This window comes from Colobus angolensis, unplaced genomic scaffold (assembly GCF_000951035.1).
Source record: "Colobus angolensis palliatus isolate OR3802 unplaced genomic scaffold, Cang.pa_1.0 Scaffold100, whole genome shotgun sequence".
Classification (NCBI taxonomy): Eukaryota; Metazoa; Chordata; class Mammalia; order Primates; family Cercopithecidae; genus Colobus; species Colobus angolensis.
In genome coordinates this window covers 6,766,452-6,782,274 of record NW_012110920.1, presented here as the reverse complement: position 1 = coordinate 6,782,274, position 15,823 = coordinate 6,766,452, and the positions used below count along the sequence as shown (strand labels likewise).

The 15,823-nt window shown below is 45.2% G+C and overlaps 2 protein-coding genes across 4 annotated transcripts in view; one reads left to right on the top strand and one right to left on the bottom strand.

The window, feature by feature from the left end:
- Positions 1–1,096: 1,096 nt before the first annotated feature.
- On the top strand, positions 1,097–3,542 carry LOC105509023 (chromosome unknown open reading frame, human C1orf74). Its single transcript, XM_011938124.1, has 2 exons — positions 1,097–1,450; positions 2,145–3,542. The coding sequence occupies exon 2, from the start codon at positions 2,220–2,222 to the stop codon at positions 3,030–3,032; it is 813 nt and encodes a 270-aa protein (XP_011793514.1). The 5' UTR covers positions 1,097–1,450; positions 2,145–2,219; the 3' UTR covers positions 3,033–3,542.
- TRAF3IP3 (TRAF3 interacting protein 3) overlaps positions 3,534–15,823 on the bottom strand; it is a 24,470-nt gene continuing 12,180 nt past the window's right edge. For 2 of the 3 annotated variants that reach the window (XM_011938132.1, XM_011938138.1), the window contains exons 7-15: positions 13,108–13,179; positions 10,649–10,789; positions 10,402–10,539; positions 8,648–8,783; positions 7,983–8,045; positions 6,470–6,529; positions 5,240–5,376; positions 4,392–4,505; positions 3,534–3,796 (exon numbers count right to left, since the gene is read on the bottom strand). In XM_011938132.1, the coding sequence (XP_011793522.1) occupies positions 3,704–3,796; positions 4,392–4,505; positions 5,240–5,376; positions 6,470–6,529; positions 7,983–8,045; positions 8,648–8,783; positions 10,402–10,539; positions 10,649–10,789; positions 13,108–13,179 (954 nt within the window). In that variant the 3' untranslated portion in view covers positions 3,534–3,703. Of the gene's footprint in view, positions 3,797–4,391; positions 4,506–5,239; positions 5,377–6,185; positions 6,530–7,982; positions 8,046–8,647; positions 8,784–10,401; positions 10,540–10,648; positions 10,790–13,107; positions 13,180–15,823 lie in introns of those variants that run through there. The other variant, XM_011938143.1, reaches the window with a different exon arrangement.

Genomic DNA, 15,823 nt, shown 5'->3' with positions numbered 1-15,823 from the left:
TGTATCCTGCTTGACTGCAAACTTGCTGAAGGTAGGGATTGTTTGTCTTGGACTTCGCTGCCAGTCCTTAGAACAGTGTCTGGGACACAGTGTGTTCTCAAATATTTGTTGCTGGAATAAATGAACGAACTAAATCAGTCTTTTAGGGATTTATTGTTAACCACCATGGGAAAATTAAATAAATGCAGGGAAGGAAAACATTTTAAAATCAGAAGACTACTTTCTACTCTCAGCTTCTGACTCCTGCTGAGCTAAGAACCAGACAGTGTTAGGCTGGTAACTCCTATAAGCTGGTCCTCCTCCTATGCTGACCCCATCTTTATAGTTCACTTTTCACGGTCTGAAGGCACCACCAAGATAGACCCAGGAGTGACAACTCTAGTGTAGGTGTCCACTGTTCCCTTAATCTCTGTCCTGCTCCAAGTATAAATAAATTGGGGCCATTTGCTTAGATATTGGGGTTGTCTCAAGAAATCCTTTCCCTTTGTGGCATGGGTCAAATTGCTGGTAGTTAAAAAGGTGTTAACTCTTACGTGAAATAACACTTTTTCTTTGTAATGACCTGACTGGAAAGCTTCTGTGTCGTCACTTCTCACTTCTTATTTGAAATCAGCAAACTGGATTCAGTAGACATGAACTTAAGCCTCATGAAAGTGGGGGTTTGGTCTGTTTTGCTCACTGCAATACCTCCAGGGCCTAGCAGCATAACTGGCACATATTTGTTCAAAGTGAATACTCACACCTTCACACCCTCCCTAGAGAGCTGTTCTTGTAGGCCTCTCAAATGTAGGATTTAGGGAAGTTAAGTTAAAAAAAATTAAAACGTTTCAGCATCACCCACAGGTGAGGCTATTCTGCAAAATATGTTAATTGTCTTGAGGTATGTTTCGTCTGGACAAAACGTATTTCCACAGACACAAATCAAAGGTGTTTATTAAGTGCTGTGTGCCCTGTTTCTGGATTCCCAGTCAAGTGGGACACCAGACGTCGTAACACAAGAAGGAAGTTCTGCGAAGCAAAATAAGGGCAGCAGCGCGAAACCAGTTTCACCAGGTTCCGCCTTTTCTCGTTCACTTCCGTCCTCCCCAGTTCCTGAGCAGACAGGTGGGGCCGCGTTCTGTCTGACCGGAAAGGGCGGGTCGCAGGGTTCCCCAAACTTCCGGCGCGCAGCAAGGCGACCTCGCCAGTGGTTCTAACGCGAGGCGCGCGAGCGGCTGGATGACGTCACGGAAGGGGGGAAAAGAGGGAGGCACTCGAGTGGGTGCGCATGCGCAAGAAGGTGCCTGCCCGACTGACGCAGAGCAGGCTGAGAGGGTCTTCTCAGCGTAGGCGGGATTTCCAGTGTTAACTTGTGGCTGGGCGTTGGGGACTAGCTGCCTTTCTGGCAGCAGGCAGGAAGCCGCAAAAAGTTTGTGAGCCCGCGAACCTGTAGCAGACGTGGAAAAAGAACGTATGTGAGAGAGACTTATGCCTCATTTAGCAAATCACTGTAATATGCTCTGGTGTGGGGCGTGTGGATCGGAGAAATCCCATCATCCGAGGGTCCTTGGTCGGACAGAAAGGGAAGGCGGGGCCAGCAGAAGTTAAAATACTACCGTATGCAGTTCTAGCGGATTTCATTCATTCATTTTTATGTGTCAGGGTGAGATGGTTGTTAGTCCATATTCTGGTGTATATTAATCAAATTGCTATTCTTAGAACTATTCTCTGGCGGGAAGAGTAGGGGAGTTGTCAGTGGAAAGGATACATTTGGAACTTGGAGCTCTGTCCCAGAAGGGCTTTTGGGCGAAATGCTGTGAATTTTGCCAAACACCGCCCCGCCTCCGCCTCTGCCCCAAGCTCCTTAAGGTTTGAACCAGAGAACGTAATTTACAACAGGTAAAATTTAGAATAAAAGCCAGAGGGAATATAAATCTAGCTATAAGGCTAGAAAAACACACGAATTTAAGATTGAGGGAGACCAAGTCAACCAGAAAAATCAGGTAGCATCGATCCTATCTTTTTTGGGCTGGGTCATCATTTCAAAGCAGAGGGAGGGACAGAATAACCTTTGGAAGATACTTCGACTTAACGGGAAGGCTGTTGTCAGGTTTCATGGTGTGTCACTGGCTGCTAATAATTCCCTGCTATTGCTTTGTTTCTAGGCCCCTCCTCAAGTATCTGGCTTAAAGATGCCACCCAGGGAAGGGAACTCTGACTAGCTAAGGAGGCCATTCTTGATGTTGCTTCTAGATCTCATGTCATCACCGAGACCTCAGCTGCTGGTGGCAGCTGCTCAGCAGACCCTTGGCATGGGAAAGAGACGGAGTCCACCCCAAGCCATCTGCCTTCACTTAGCTGGAGAGGTGCTGGCTGTGGCCCGGGGACTGAAGCCAGCTGTGCTCTATGATTGCAACTGTGCAGGGACATCAGAGCTCCAGAGCTATCTGGAGGAGCTGCAGGGGCTTGGCTTCCTGAACTTTGGACTTCACATCCTTGAGATTGGAGAAAACAGCCTGATTGTCAGTCCTGAGCATGTATGTCAGCACTTGGAGCAGGTGCTGCTTGGTACCATAGCCTTTGTGGATGTTTCCAGCTGCCAACCTCACCCTTCTGTCTGCTCCTTGGACCAGCTTCAGGACTTGAAGGCCCTCGTGGCTGAGATCATCACACATTTGCAGGGGCTGCAGAGGGACTTATCTCCCTCTGCAGTCTCCCACAGCAGGCTCCATTCCTCAGACTGGAATCTCTGTACTGTATTTGGGATCCTCCTGGGCTATCCTGTCCCCTATACCTTTCACCTGAACCAGGGAGATGACAACTGCTTAGCTCTGACTCCACTACGAGTATTCACTGCCCGGATCTCATGGTTGCTAGGTCGACCCCCAGTCCTGCTGTATTCCTTTAGTGTCCCAGAGAGCTTGTTCCCAGGCCTGAGACACATTCTAAACACCTGGGAGAAGGACCTCAGAACCCGATTTAGGACTCAGAATGACTTTGCTGATCTCAGCATCTCCTCTGAGATAGTCACACTGCCGGCTGTGGCCCTCTGACTTTAACTCTCCTCTCATATAGAAGGTACTCAGTAAATGATCATCTCTAGGTTGGGGATGGCAAATAATCATCTCAGCTGCCAATTCCAAGTGTCTTGAGTACACTAAGGCACAATGCTGTAATCAATTGGCTGTAAATGCAAAGGGCATGTAAATAGGTAGTGGTGGTGCTAGTAGCAAATTGGTAGATAGTACCTACTTGCCATTTCTATGCTAGGAAGTCCTCTTAGTGGATATGTTTTCATTTTCACTGGATAAGAGGTAGAAGGAAAGAGGAGATAGAGGAAAAGCAGGGTGGTGGAAGACAAGCCAAACACTCTTGCATGGTAACCGTCTAAATATACCTGCTCTGTGTGGGTGCTGTCTGCTAGGAAGGTAGGGCTGGGGGTTTCTCTGCGTATTTATATGCCTGCAACTGAATTTGAGGAGAGTAGACCACCAGTATGCTTAAATATGTGATACTTGTTAATGTAATACACCTTTCAGGAATAAACAGAGTTCTGAGGAACAGTCTGGTCAGGTGAAGTTTATTTACACTAGGTTAAGAAAATAACAAAAAGTCAGAAATCCTGTCAGTTGAAAAGCCCAAGCTGTAATGTACCCAAACCTTCTGAGTTTTTTGTTGAGTTGCTTGCTTCTGATTTTCACCCAAGACAGTTGTCACAAATTATTCAGATCATCAGGTTGTCTTTATTGGCCAGGAACACTGCCAGTGCTGCAGCAATCACCACCATCAGCATTGGGAGCCATCGCCCACATTGCCTCTGCAGAGGGACAGGGAGACAGAAGAAAGTGGCCATGAGTTGACTGGAAAAGATATAGGCAAAAATCTTTCTTCTTCCTACTCTAGCCCAGTGGAAAACCCTGGGTTGGTGGTGGAGAAAAAACTTTTTACTCTGTCTCCCACTCTGTCACCTGTCTTGGGGTAAAACCACTTAACCAGTGTTCTCTGGCCCAGGGAGCCATATCCATCAGGGACCAGATACATAAATACTATTATGAATAATGAAGGGTGGAAAATAACTCAGCAAAATTGTATTCTTTGTATTCCCCAGTACTTTTGTTGTCCTTCTGTTCTTGCCACCATGCTTATCATAGACTAAAAGAACACCCTTTCATACTTTAGCTAAGAGTAAGTCTTTCCTGCTGGCATTGAGAGTTCCATGAAAGTTGGGCTTTGATGCATGAGTCCAGTGTTTTTTCCAATGGTTGCCATAATGTCAGTATGTTATAAACCAAGCACAGTAGGACAGGATGGCCAGTTGTTGGTGTGGGCTGATACATTTTATCTGCAAATCTTGGTTGAGGAAGGAATCATCCCATCATCCAGGGCTTTATGGGAAGGAGAGACCCTCTTACTCTGGGAGGCAGCTGCTGGCTCTGGTTCAGCTCTTCTCGACAGTGCTGCAGCTTACGCAGGCAGGAGAGATACTCGTCACTGAGGTTGTCTAATTCTGAATGCAGTTCTCTGCACTGGGGAGAACATCACCAAAGTCATCACTGTCACTTCTGTCTAGGACAGAGCCCAGGTAAGGGAGACTGCCCTGTGTAAGTTTCACTCATTTGGAATTTTTACCACCATCCTCCCTTCCCAGCCATTCTCAGGGATTTGAGTTTGTCTTTTGACTGTCTCACATTGTCTGGAATGTGTTCATTTTAAATGATTGACAATAGTGCATATTATAATATTACATTTTATACATTTAAGTTCTTTTATATGACTTTACGTGCAAGTGCTTTGCAAATGAGAGACACTGAAAAATGAAGTTCTTATAGCACAAACAACCTAGAAGTGACCTTAGTACAAGTTTCTTTCCCAGGAGCTAGTTGCATATGAATACTTCTGGGGATGTATGTTTGTGAGTTGTACAAAGGAAGAGTTTTACTCTTTAAAAGACATATAAGGACTTAAGATACTCAATGTGGGACGACATTGAGAAGTTAATATTTTTATTAAATGTGTTTGAGTTTTGGTCGACTTTCTAAAAGGTAACCAGTTAATAAAACCTTGAATAGGAGTTAGTGTAAATAAGGAAGGGAAAAGACTGACAAGTCAGCCCAGAAGCATGGACACTTTATGTAGGCAAATGAATATCTGTGGGTATCCAGTCACAGCTTAAACTTTGAAATCCCTGCTCTTTGGCTGCCTCCCAGGTTTCTCTGCTATTCTGCCGATGAGCCCTCACTGTCTCAGGTCACACTCTCACCTCCTTTTCCTTGGCCTGGAGCTGCAAAGTCTTCTTTTGCAGCTGGTCTCTGAGATCCCAGTCTTTCTCCTTCCCTGTACCCTCAGGCTCCGCTTCGTTAGGGAAGGACTTTGGACTCCACACGGGCAAAGCCTGATCTAAAAAAGCAGCCAGATTCTTGGTGATAGTGAGGCCCACACCTTTGAGGAAGGGCCCTGAGGGTGAGCCACTAGGAGTGGGGAGAGGGGAGGGAACTTGGGAGGACATGCTGTTGGCTAGACTGATGGCATTCTTTGACATAAAGGTTAACTTCCACTAGGCCCCTGCTAAGCTTGGACAGACAGCTGGAATCTGAGCTCCTTAAGGGCAAGATTGGCATCTTTTCTTTGTATCCCCAGTCTTATCTAGTGCTAAATAATTTTAGTGAATACTTATTAATTGAATTTCATTGGTTGTATGTCACATTCTTCCTAGTTTGTTAGATAAGTTTGGTGGATGCTTTAATATAACCCCTTTTCCCTGATGTCCTCATTTGAAAGTTGTGAAGATGGCAGTCATATCCTAAAATTTATCTTCATATGGTTAAAGATGGTTTTTTAGCCACCCTGCAGTCTTAGTCTTGGTGAAAAGAGCATGGACTAGGAGTCAGAAGTTTTGGATTGTTGTAGGTGTGTTGTTAGTCTGTGCCACCATAGACCTTCATGTTCTTATCCATACTATGTGGGCATAAACATTTCTGCATTATCTATTATATTATGCCCAGTGATTGTGAGGAGAAAACAAAAGGTCATGTGTAGTGGACAGGTGAGGAGCTATTGCCCCTCTGTATACACAGTGAATTCTCAGGAAACATGGACAGTAGACTCTCTAGAGCTAAGAGTGAAGTTGACTCTGGCATGCTATGTGGTTTGGGGCTGGGGAGTTGGATGTGATTTGGAAAATCAAGTGTGTAAAAATTGACATGAAATCCTGAGTTCAAAATAAATTTATTGAAATGTTCAACATAAACATGTGCTTTCAGAGAGAATAGAAACCCTTTTTCACAGTTTATATACCTCAGGATAGAAGGCTAACTAGTTGAAGTGTCCTCAGAGCCAATGATCAGTCTTTAAAAAGCTCCCACACATCCCGGACTTAACAGACACTCAGAACTGGCTGGGACTCCAGGAGGTCATGTAGTCCATCCCGCTGCCTCTGGGCAGGTAAGGGAAGAGCAATATCTTAGAATCTGTGGTTAATAAATTTGCTGACCTTTCTTTGTTAAGAGTTTCTCCTGTTCTTGAAGCTGTAAGGATTGATTCTGAAGCAGACCTGTTGGAAAACACAAGGAACTTGTCTATGCTAGCATATTTACTACACAGAGTTTCTTTTCAGAACTTTGCCTAGAACCTTAGTTATTAAATATGTTCCCATCTGCTATGTGTTGAATTTTGTCCCCCAGAATCTATATGTTGAAGTCCTAACCCTCAGTACCTTAAATTATGACCTTATTTGGAGATAGGTTCTTTTTTTTTTTTTTTTTGAGACGGAGTCTTGCTCTGTCACCCAGGCTGGAGTGCAGTGGCCTGATCTCAGCTCACTGCAAGCTCCGCCTCCCGGGTTCACGCCATTCTCCTGTCTCAGCCTCCCGAGTAGCTGGGACTACAGGCGCCCGCCTCGTCGCCCGGCTAGTTTTTTGTGTTTTTAGTAGAGACGGGGTTTCACCATATTAGCCAGGATGGTCTCGATCTCCTGACCTCGTGATCTGCCCGTCTCGGCCTCCCAAAGTGCTGGGATTACAGGCTTGAGCCACCGCGCCCGGTGGAGATAGGTTCTTTAAAAGATAATCAAAATAAAATGGGGTCATTCAGGTGGGCCCTAACCTAATATCACTGGTGTCCTTTTAAGAAGGAGAAATATGGACACAGATATGTTCATGGGAAAGACAATGTGAAGAGACACAGAGAGAAGACGGCCATCTACAAAGCCAAGGAAAGAGCCCTGGGATAGATCTTTCCCTAAATGCCCTCAGAAGGAAACACCCCTGCTGACATCTTGGATTTCTAGTCTCCAGAACTGTGAGACAATACATTTCTGTTTTCAAGGCACCCAGTCTGTGGTACTTCGCTATGAATATAGCATCCTTATTTCTCCCCCTACCATGTCTCTATCTTCAAGTCTTTGCTTTAAGACTTTCCCTTTCCCCTGCGGTTGCTTTGCTCTCTTAATAATCATTGCTGTTTGCATGAAGCTTCTCTATCAGGTGTCAGAGGTTAAAGTGGTGGGCAACCAGCAGCGGTATTAATTGAGTCAGGTTCTTCAGCTTTTCAGAAACTGCTTTTCTTCTGAAAAGTCCCTTTTCCTCTTTGGGCCCAGTATGTAGTTTTGAAGTGGACTGAGGCACATATAGTGTTAGCTTATTTTCTAAACCATCTCTAGTGACAGGTCTATGTGACACATTCATGTACTTATAAATTACAATATATAAAATAAGAACTGCTTTAGGAAACCCAGTACTTAAAACAAAATCTGCAATTCTGGGGGAAATGTAAGTGGTGTCATTGGCATGGAAGGCGAAAAATAGAAAAAAAAGAACAAAGGCTAATACATAATTTATGGAGAGCTATGTTAAATGACCTCACTTCACAAGAAGAGGGTCTGAAAATGCACAGAGTTAGAGCATATGCCAAAGACTGGGCCATTAGTCCCTACTCTGGGTGCCTTTTATGGGCCAGGAGCCCCAGGAAAACCCTGTGGACTTTCAGAATCTGGAAAGCGAACTTACTCTGCAACTGCTGTACTCTGGTCACCAGTGTGAGTTTCTCCGCCTCTGACCTTTTTAGTTGATCTGAAAATGCAATAATGCAAGCCAAAATAAAGGAACCCAAGACTTAATGAACTCAGTACTTAAGGATGGAAATTAGTAATAGATGCTGTCTTGTCGTGGCCTCTAACATGTGTCTTTTGGAAGTTGTGTCCCAGTTCTGAAGAGGTAAACCAGAAGCCAAGTACCTCAGGTTTTGTGCATCAACAATGTTGGGTTGCATTGAGGCTTGTATTTACACACTATCTAGTCCTCGGACACAGAGGCTGTGACTGAGAGACTTTCCCTATGCCTTGTGTTTCAACTGGCCTTTCCCTTTCAAATTAGGAATGTGGCCTTGACATATGTGACTGATGTGGGAGCAGCTGTGATCTGGCCCAGAGGGATGGGCTAAAAAAGAGAGCTAGACAAAAGGATACTCTATCTGGTACAGTGAAATTAATTTTCAATTTTGGATGATTAAAACAGCCCTGCCTCTCCCTCAAGGTAAAATGAGATTACAAAGCCAATCAACCAATCAAGCAAACAAATAAAAGGCTGAAGCCTTTCTCTTAACTCAGTTTCTTTTTTCTTAGCTCACTTGGCCATGGCTCCCATGCGCCCAAAGCCTCCAAGGAGAAGAGTACCTTGTAGGTCCTGGGTATCCAAGCTGCACAGGTCTCTGTCCCCTTGCAGGCATTCAATCTTGGCCTGCAGTTCCTGGTGCTCGTTCTCCAAAAATCGCAGGGCCTGGTTCATCTGTAAGTCCCTGCTATCTGCTCCCTGTAAGGAGGAGGAGGGGCCATATAGAAGGAGGTCAGTGTTGGGGTGGAGGTTGGGGGCAGGTACCATGGAAGAGGAAAATATAGAAAATTCTGGAGTTTTAGAGATAGAAGGAATGTTAGGTAGATGAGAAAATAGAGAAGTCTTTCTTTTTTCCTATTCTTCCCTTTGCTTTGTTCCTCACATTTATAACAGCAAATTAGACTTGATATTCACAAGGAACTCATGTCTTTTATTTATTTATTTTTATTTTTAGAGATGGGGTCTCACTTTGTCACCCAGACTGGAGTGCAGTGGTGCCATCATAGCTCATTGCAGCCTTGACCTCTTGGGCTCAAGCAATCCTCCCACCTTAGCCTTCTGAGTAACTGCGACTATAGGCATGTGCCAGTAGTTTTGAAGTGGACTGAGGCATGTGTAATGTAAGTTTATTTTCTAAACCATCTCTAGTGACAGGTCTAAGTGACACATTGATGTACATAAATTAGAATATATAAAATAAGAATTGCTTTAGGAAACCCAGTACTTTAAAAAAATCTGCCATTCTAGGGGAAATGTAAGTGGTTGTCATTGGCGTGGGACTCATGTCTTGACACTTTGGTAAATCACCAGATTAAGGAATACGAAGTCATCAGTTTTCTAGATGTTTTCATTTTCTCTTTTATTCTTCCTCTAGCAGTATCAATTGTTTTTTTGTTAGGGTCTTTTTTTTTTTTTCCACAAAGATTGAAAGTTAAACCCCCTGCCCCCAAAATCTTCATAGGAGTTGCCTTATAGGTAATGGGAAGAAGAGAACAGCAAAGGTTGAGATGTGGATATCACTCAGAGTGACCAGCTAGGTTCACTCCATTGATAAGACTCACATACTCTGTCTCTTATCAAGTGGGCTGTTCTGAGTCCTGTTTCAGGAAAATTATAAAGATCAGCTTTTGAGGTGGATCCTCAAAACTCCAAACCAAGTAAATAAATCTATGCAAAATAATAGCTAATATTTACTGAGTGCTTTTATGTGCCAGGCATTGTGCTAAGTACTTTACATGGATCATCTTACTTAATACTCAGAACAACCTTATGATGTAAGTACTATTATCCTCATTTTACAGATGGGGAAACCGAGTCTTAGGACAGATTGAAGGTGATGGAACCCTTGAGGATGCCAAGAGTCTAATTGTAATCGCTAAATGTAATTGCTTAAAAAACACATTGGCAAAAAGTGTTAGTTAGTACTCACCTGTAAATAAATTAGTGACATTTTTTCTGTGCCAACAGTGGGCAATTCTGAACTGGATGCTTTTTTGGGATGGAGTTTGGACAGTGGGTTGGGATATGACATTAGTAGGCTGATGTATATTCCAGCCAGTTCTTTTCATTTGGATGGTGATGGTGTCATTCCAGTGAACGCTTAGTTCATTTGCATGAGCAGTGCAGACATCCTTGCTAAACTCAAAATTAAATTTCAGAGCCAAAACAGTGAATTTGGTACAAAGTTGGTGGTGACTGAGGAACTGAAAGCCAGATGCTGTCAGCTGCTTTTGGAGTCCCTAATCCAGAACAGCTTCTTCATCACCACCCCTCCTCCCCATACCCTGTCTTCCCTTCCCACCCCAGTGCCTGGTACCTGCAGTTTGGACTGAAGCACATTGAGTTGGCTCTCCAGCTCCCTGTGCTGGGACCCAAGGGTGCTCCAGTCCTCTTTCAGAGCCTCATACTGGCTCCTCCACTCTTCACACTTCTGCTCTGCCAGGGCCAGGGATCGCTGAGGGAGGTCAGAGAGGAGAGGGTTCCAGGGAGCTGTGCAGCTGGCTCCCTTGTTCCCCAAGCTGCCTGGAGTCCCCAACCCCAAGATCTATGTGGCATCCCCATACCTGTGTGCTCTGTAGTTGCTGCTCTGCATTCATTTTCTCCTCCAGCACTTTCTGCAGTGACTCCTTGGCCTTCTGCTCATAACTGTTTTTCTGGTCTTCCATCTCCAGTAGTACTTTTTTCATTCCCCAAGGGGAGTATTTCTGTAAATTTGATGCAATTCAACAAATACACATTGAACTTCTGTGTGCCAAATCCTGAACTGGGATACAGAAATGAAAAGAAGTTGGTTCTTCCCCCAGGCAGAGATACCAGTAATCTAGTGAGCCTTTTCTTTTAGGGTAGAGCTACCAGGGAGAGTCCCTCAGGCAATGAGAGATGAGTGGGGGGCGTAATAAACAGTGCCTTAGGCTTGCTGGGCATTATATCTGAGGCCTTCCACAAGCTCTTGAAATCCAACATGTCTAAACAGGATTCATGTTTCTAAACATGTTCTTTTTTCTTGGGGTTCCTATCTCAGTGACTGGAATCATCATCCATCTAGTCTTTTCCAAACCCTAAACCAGGGAGTCAATCTTCATTTTCTCTCTCATTTCCTTCCAGTAATCAGTTGGTCATTGAACCTTGACAGTTTCCTTCACAGTTCATATCTGTCTCCTGTCTATCCCTACTGCTGCTTCCTTAGTTCAGGCTCTAGTAGTAGTGCTATGTGGATTAATGCAACAGCCTCCCTTTCTTCAAATCTTGCCTCCCTTCCGTTCCTTTTCAGTCCCACATTTAGAGGGTTCTTTCTAAAATGCAAATCTGATCTTGCCACTTCCTGCATAAATTCTCCATGGATTCTCAGCATCCTAAGAATCACATCCAAACTCCTTGTCATGGCTCCACTTACATGCCTTGACTTTCATCCCATGCTACTTCCACCTAAGCTGAGATGTTTGCAGATCCCCTAGCACTCTGTTTTTTTGGCTTCTGCTTTTACCCATATAGCTTCTTCTGCCAAAACTGGTTAACTTCTCCTCATACTCAAGATTCAGTCCAGTATCATCAGTTCTGATAAATTGACCAACTGCCCCCATCCCACAATGTCTTATAGATTAGGCAGCTTTTCTTAGTGTTCATAGTGTTCACATAGTATACCCTGCATGCCTCTATTATTCTACTCTGTTGACTCATCTGTCTTTCATACTGGATTGTAAACTCCTTCAGGGAGGGAGCATACTGCTACTGCTTTAAAAAAAATCATTGTAGCTTCTCTACAATGCCTAATGAACTTAATGTTTTAAAATTAATACATTTGCGTTATAAAATTCCTCCTGGCTGCAGGATTAAGGAGACACAAGCACAGCTTTGCAAATTCACTGGGGGTCTTGCCTTCTCCCTTTCTTTCATCTTTATGTCCTGCGATTTCGGAGAAGACAGGCAAATTTTACTGTCAATTCTGGATTACCCACTGTGTAAGCAGTAGACCAGATGACGAAAATTAGGGATCAATATGAAATCATTTCCATTTAGCTTTGGAATTGTCTGAAATTTTGGATTTAAATTTGAGAGGGTTTTATAGTTTTGGAACTTTCATTAAAAACTAGAGTCAGGAATTAACCTGGTTGAGGTCATATGTAGGGGATGTCCCAGTTATTGGACATCCAATGACCATCCATGCTGGGCACTGGTTATGTGTTATTCCCTACTGAAAATGAATAGATTGGCATTCTGGATTATATATTGGTCTCTTGTGAACTTGGTTGGCATTATTTAGTCCTGATAAAGCAAGTCATACTGAAAAAATGAAAGTTGTGGACCAAGAAACTTATAGACTCCATAAACTCTCTTCCCCTGTAAGACGCCATCTATGTGGCCAACTATCTTCTCTCTCTAACTCCAGATGGGAGAAATCTGCCTGTTTCGCCCCATTCTCTTATTTGACATCTCCCCACCTTTCAGGTATCCATCACTTCTCAAGTGTGAAAGCTGATTTCTTTCTATCTCTTGTAAACCAAGATTAGGCCAATCAGGAGATTACTAATGCTGGAAAATAGTGTTACAGAAGAGCCAAGTAAAAGAGCTTTTATATTCTTCTAGGGGTTGCTAGAAAAAACAGAAAAAAGTTGCCCATGGAATGAAAATCATTTTCTAAGACTTCGTTATAACATCTAACTCATCTGTTCAAAGATTAGGATATGTAAAGGTCTGTCTGGGTGGTGTAAATCTTTACCAAGGGCCTTTCCCTACAGTTTCAGGTATTTCAAGGTTCCCCTGGAGCTGACAAAGTGGTTAGTGCTGGGATTCCTCCAGGGTGCAACAAGAAGGATACTGGGAGAAAGGGAGAGGAAGAAGGATGGAGACAGTGATCTAGTGAATTAGAGACTAAAGTGAAAATGGCCAAGCCAGTACTGGGTAAGTAGGAATCGGTGTGTTATTCTCTATCTGGTGGCATTTCTCAAAAGTAAGATTGAGGTTCAAGCATTCTTCACATTTAATTCTAGATTCCCGAGATGGAAATATCCTTCAGAATGCTTACCTGGGTACAGGTGTACAGCTGGTTTTCTAAGGATCTCAGTTTCCCCTTCAGTTTGTCTTCATTAAGCTGTCCCTGGAGCAAATGGGATGAGTTAACGAGCATGGGAAAATCTAGTCTGCAAAGAGTTTGACTCTATATTCCTATCCTATTGCCCAGCACATGGTTGGTGCTCAAACAGTGAACTCTTTCAGGAGGCAGGCAGGAGCAAAGATGACAAAGGATGCTGAATAGAAGAGGATCTTCTCTTCTTTCTCTAGACTAGGACAAGAAAGAATCAGACTGGCCTCAAGTCTTCTTTTTACCTCCATTTTTATCAAATGGCTCAGGGTAGCATAGCAGGGGGGCCCTGGAAGGAAAGCTTCTAAGCTACCCTTTCGCTCACTACCTCTCTCCCCTCTCTAGGCACTTCTACACTCCTCACCTCTTCTCAGTCTTGTACATGGACCTTTCCCTGTAAAATGTAGGCCAGTAAGGCTAACACAGTCTCCCTTCCCAGGAGAATGTTTATTCCCTCCTTTACCCTCTATTATGAGCTTATTTGTATCTCCTCAACATTCCTATGTTGAAGTCCTAAGCCCCGAGTGCCCCAGAATGTGACCATATTTGGAGACAGGGTCTTTAAAGATGTAGTTAAGTTAAAATGAGGCCATTAGGCTGGGCCCTAATCCAATATGATGGATGTCCTTATTAAAAGAGGAGATCAGGGCACTGTGGGAAGGCCACGTGGAGACACAGAGAGAGATGGCAATCTGTAAGCCGGGGAGAGAGACCACAGGAGAAAAGAACTCTGCTGACACCCGATCTCAGACTTTTAGCCTCCAGAACTATGAGAAAATAAGTTTCTGTTTTTGAAGTTCCCCTGACTGTGGTACTTTGTCATAGCAGCCCTAGGAGATTAATACACTTCCCTCCCTGCCACACACACCTCCACATGTACACGTACACTTCTACATGCACACATACACCTCCACATGCACACACACACCTCCACATGCACACGCACACCTCCATATGCACACACACACACACCTCCATATGCACACACACACCTTCACATGCACATGCACACCTCCATATATACATATACACCTCCACCTGCACACACACCTTCACATGCACACGCACACCTCCATATACACACACACCTCCACCTGCACACACTTCACATGCACATGCACACTTCGACCTGTGCACACACACACCACATGCACACGCACACCTCCACATGCACACGCACACCTCCACATGTACACACACCTCCACCTGCACACACACACACCACATGCACACATACACGTCCAACTGCACACACACACCTTCACATGCACACCCACACTTCCACCTGCACACACACACCTCCACCTGCATACACACCTCCACCTGCACACGCACACCTCCAGCTGCACATGCATACCTCCACATGCACATGCACACCTCCACCTGCACACATACAGCTCCACCTGCACACACACCTCCACCTGCACACGCACACCTCGACATGCACAGATACACCTCCACCTGGACACACGCACACCTCCACATGCATACACACACCTCCACCCGCATACACACACCACATGCACAGATACACCTCCACCTGCATACACACACCTCCACCTGCACACATACCTCCACCTGCACACGCACACCCCCACCTGCACACGCACACCTCCACATGCACACAACTTCCACCTGCACACACACACCTCCACCTGCACACACACCTCCACCTGCACACACACCTCCACCTGCACATGCACACCTCCACATGCACAGATACACCTCCACCTGCACACATACACACCTCCACATGCACACACACACCTCCACCTGCAAACGCACACCTCCACATGCACAAATACACCTTCACCCGCACACGCATACCTCCATATGCACACGCACACTTCCACCTGCCCACACACACTTCCACCTGCACACGCACACCTCCACCTGCACAGGTACACCTCCACATGCACACACACACACCTCCACCTGCACATCTCCACATGCACAGATACACCTCCACCTGCACACACCTCCACATGCACACACACCTCCACATGCACAGATACACCTCCACGTGCACATGCATACCTCCGTCGGCACACGCACACCTCCACCAGCACACTCATACCTCCACCGGCACACGCACACTTCCACTTGCACACATACACCTCCACCTGCACACATACCCCTCCACCTGCACACATACACCTCCACATGCACACACACACCTCCACCTGCACATACCTCCACCTGCACACATACCTCCACCTGCACACACACACCTCCACCTGCACACGCACACCTCCACATGCACACGCACACTTCCACCTGCACACATACACATCCACCTGCACACACACCTCCACCTGCACACGCACACCACATGCACAGATACACCTCCACCTGCACACATACACACCTCCACATGCACACACACACCTCCACCTGCACATGCACACCTCCACATGCACAAATACACCTTCACCTGCACACGCACACCTCCACATGCACATGCACACTTCCACCTGCCCACACACCTCCACCTGCACACGCACACCTCCACATGCACAGGTACACCTCCACATGCACACACACACACCTCCATCTGCACACACATCTCCACCTGCACACGCACACCTCCACATGCACAGATACACCTCCACCTGCACACACACACCTCCACATGCACACACACACCTCCACGTGCACA

What these genes read in the sequence shown, in the direction of transcription:
- LOC105509023 (XM_011938124.1), top strand. Translation starts at nt 2,220, where the DNA reads ATGTTGCTTCTAGATCTCATGTCATCACCGAGACCTCAGCTGCTGGTG.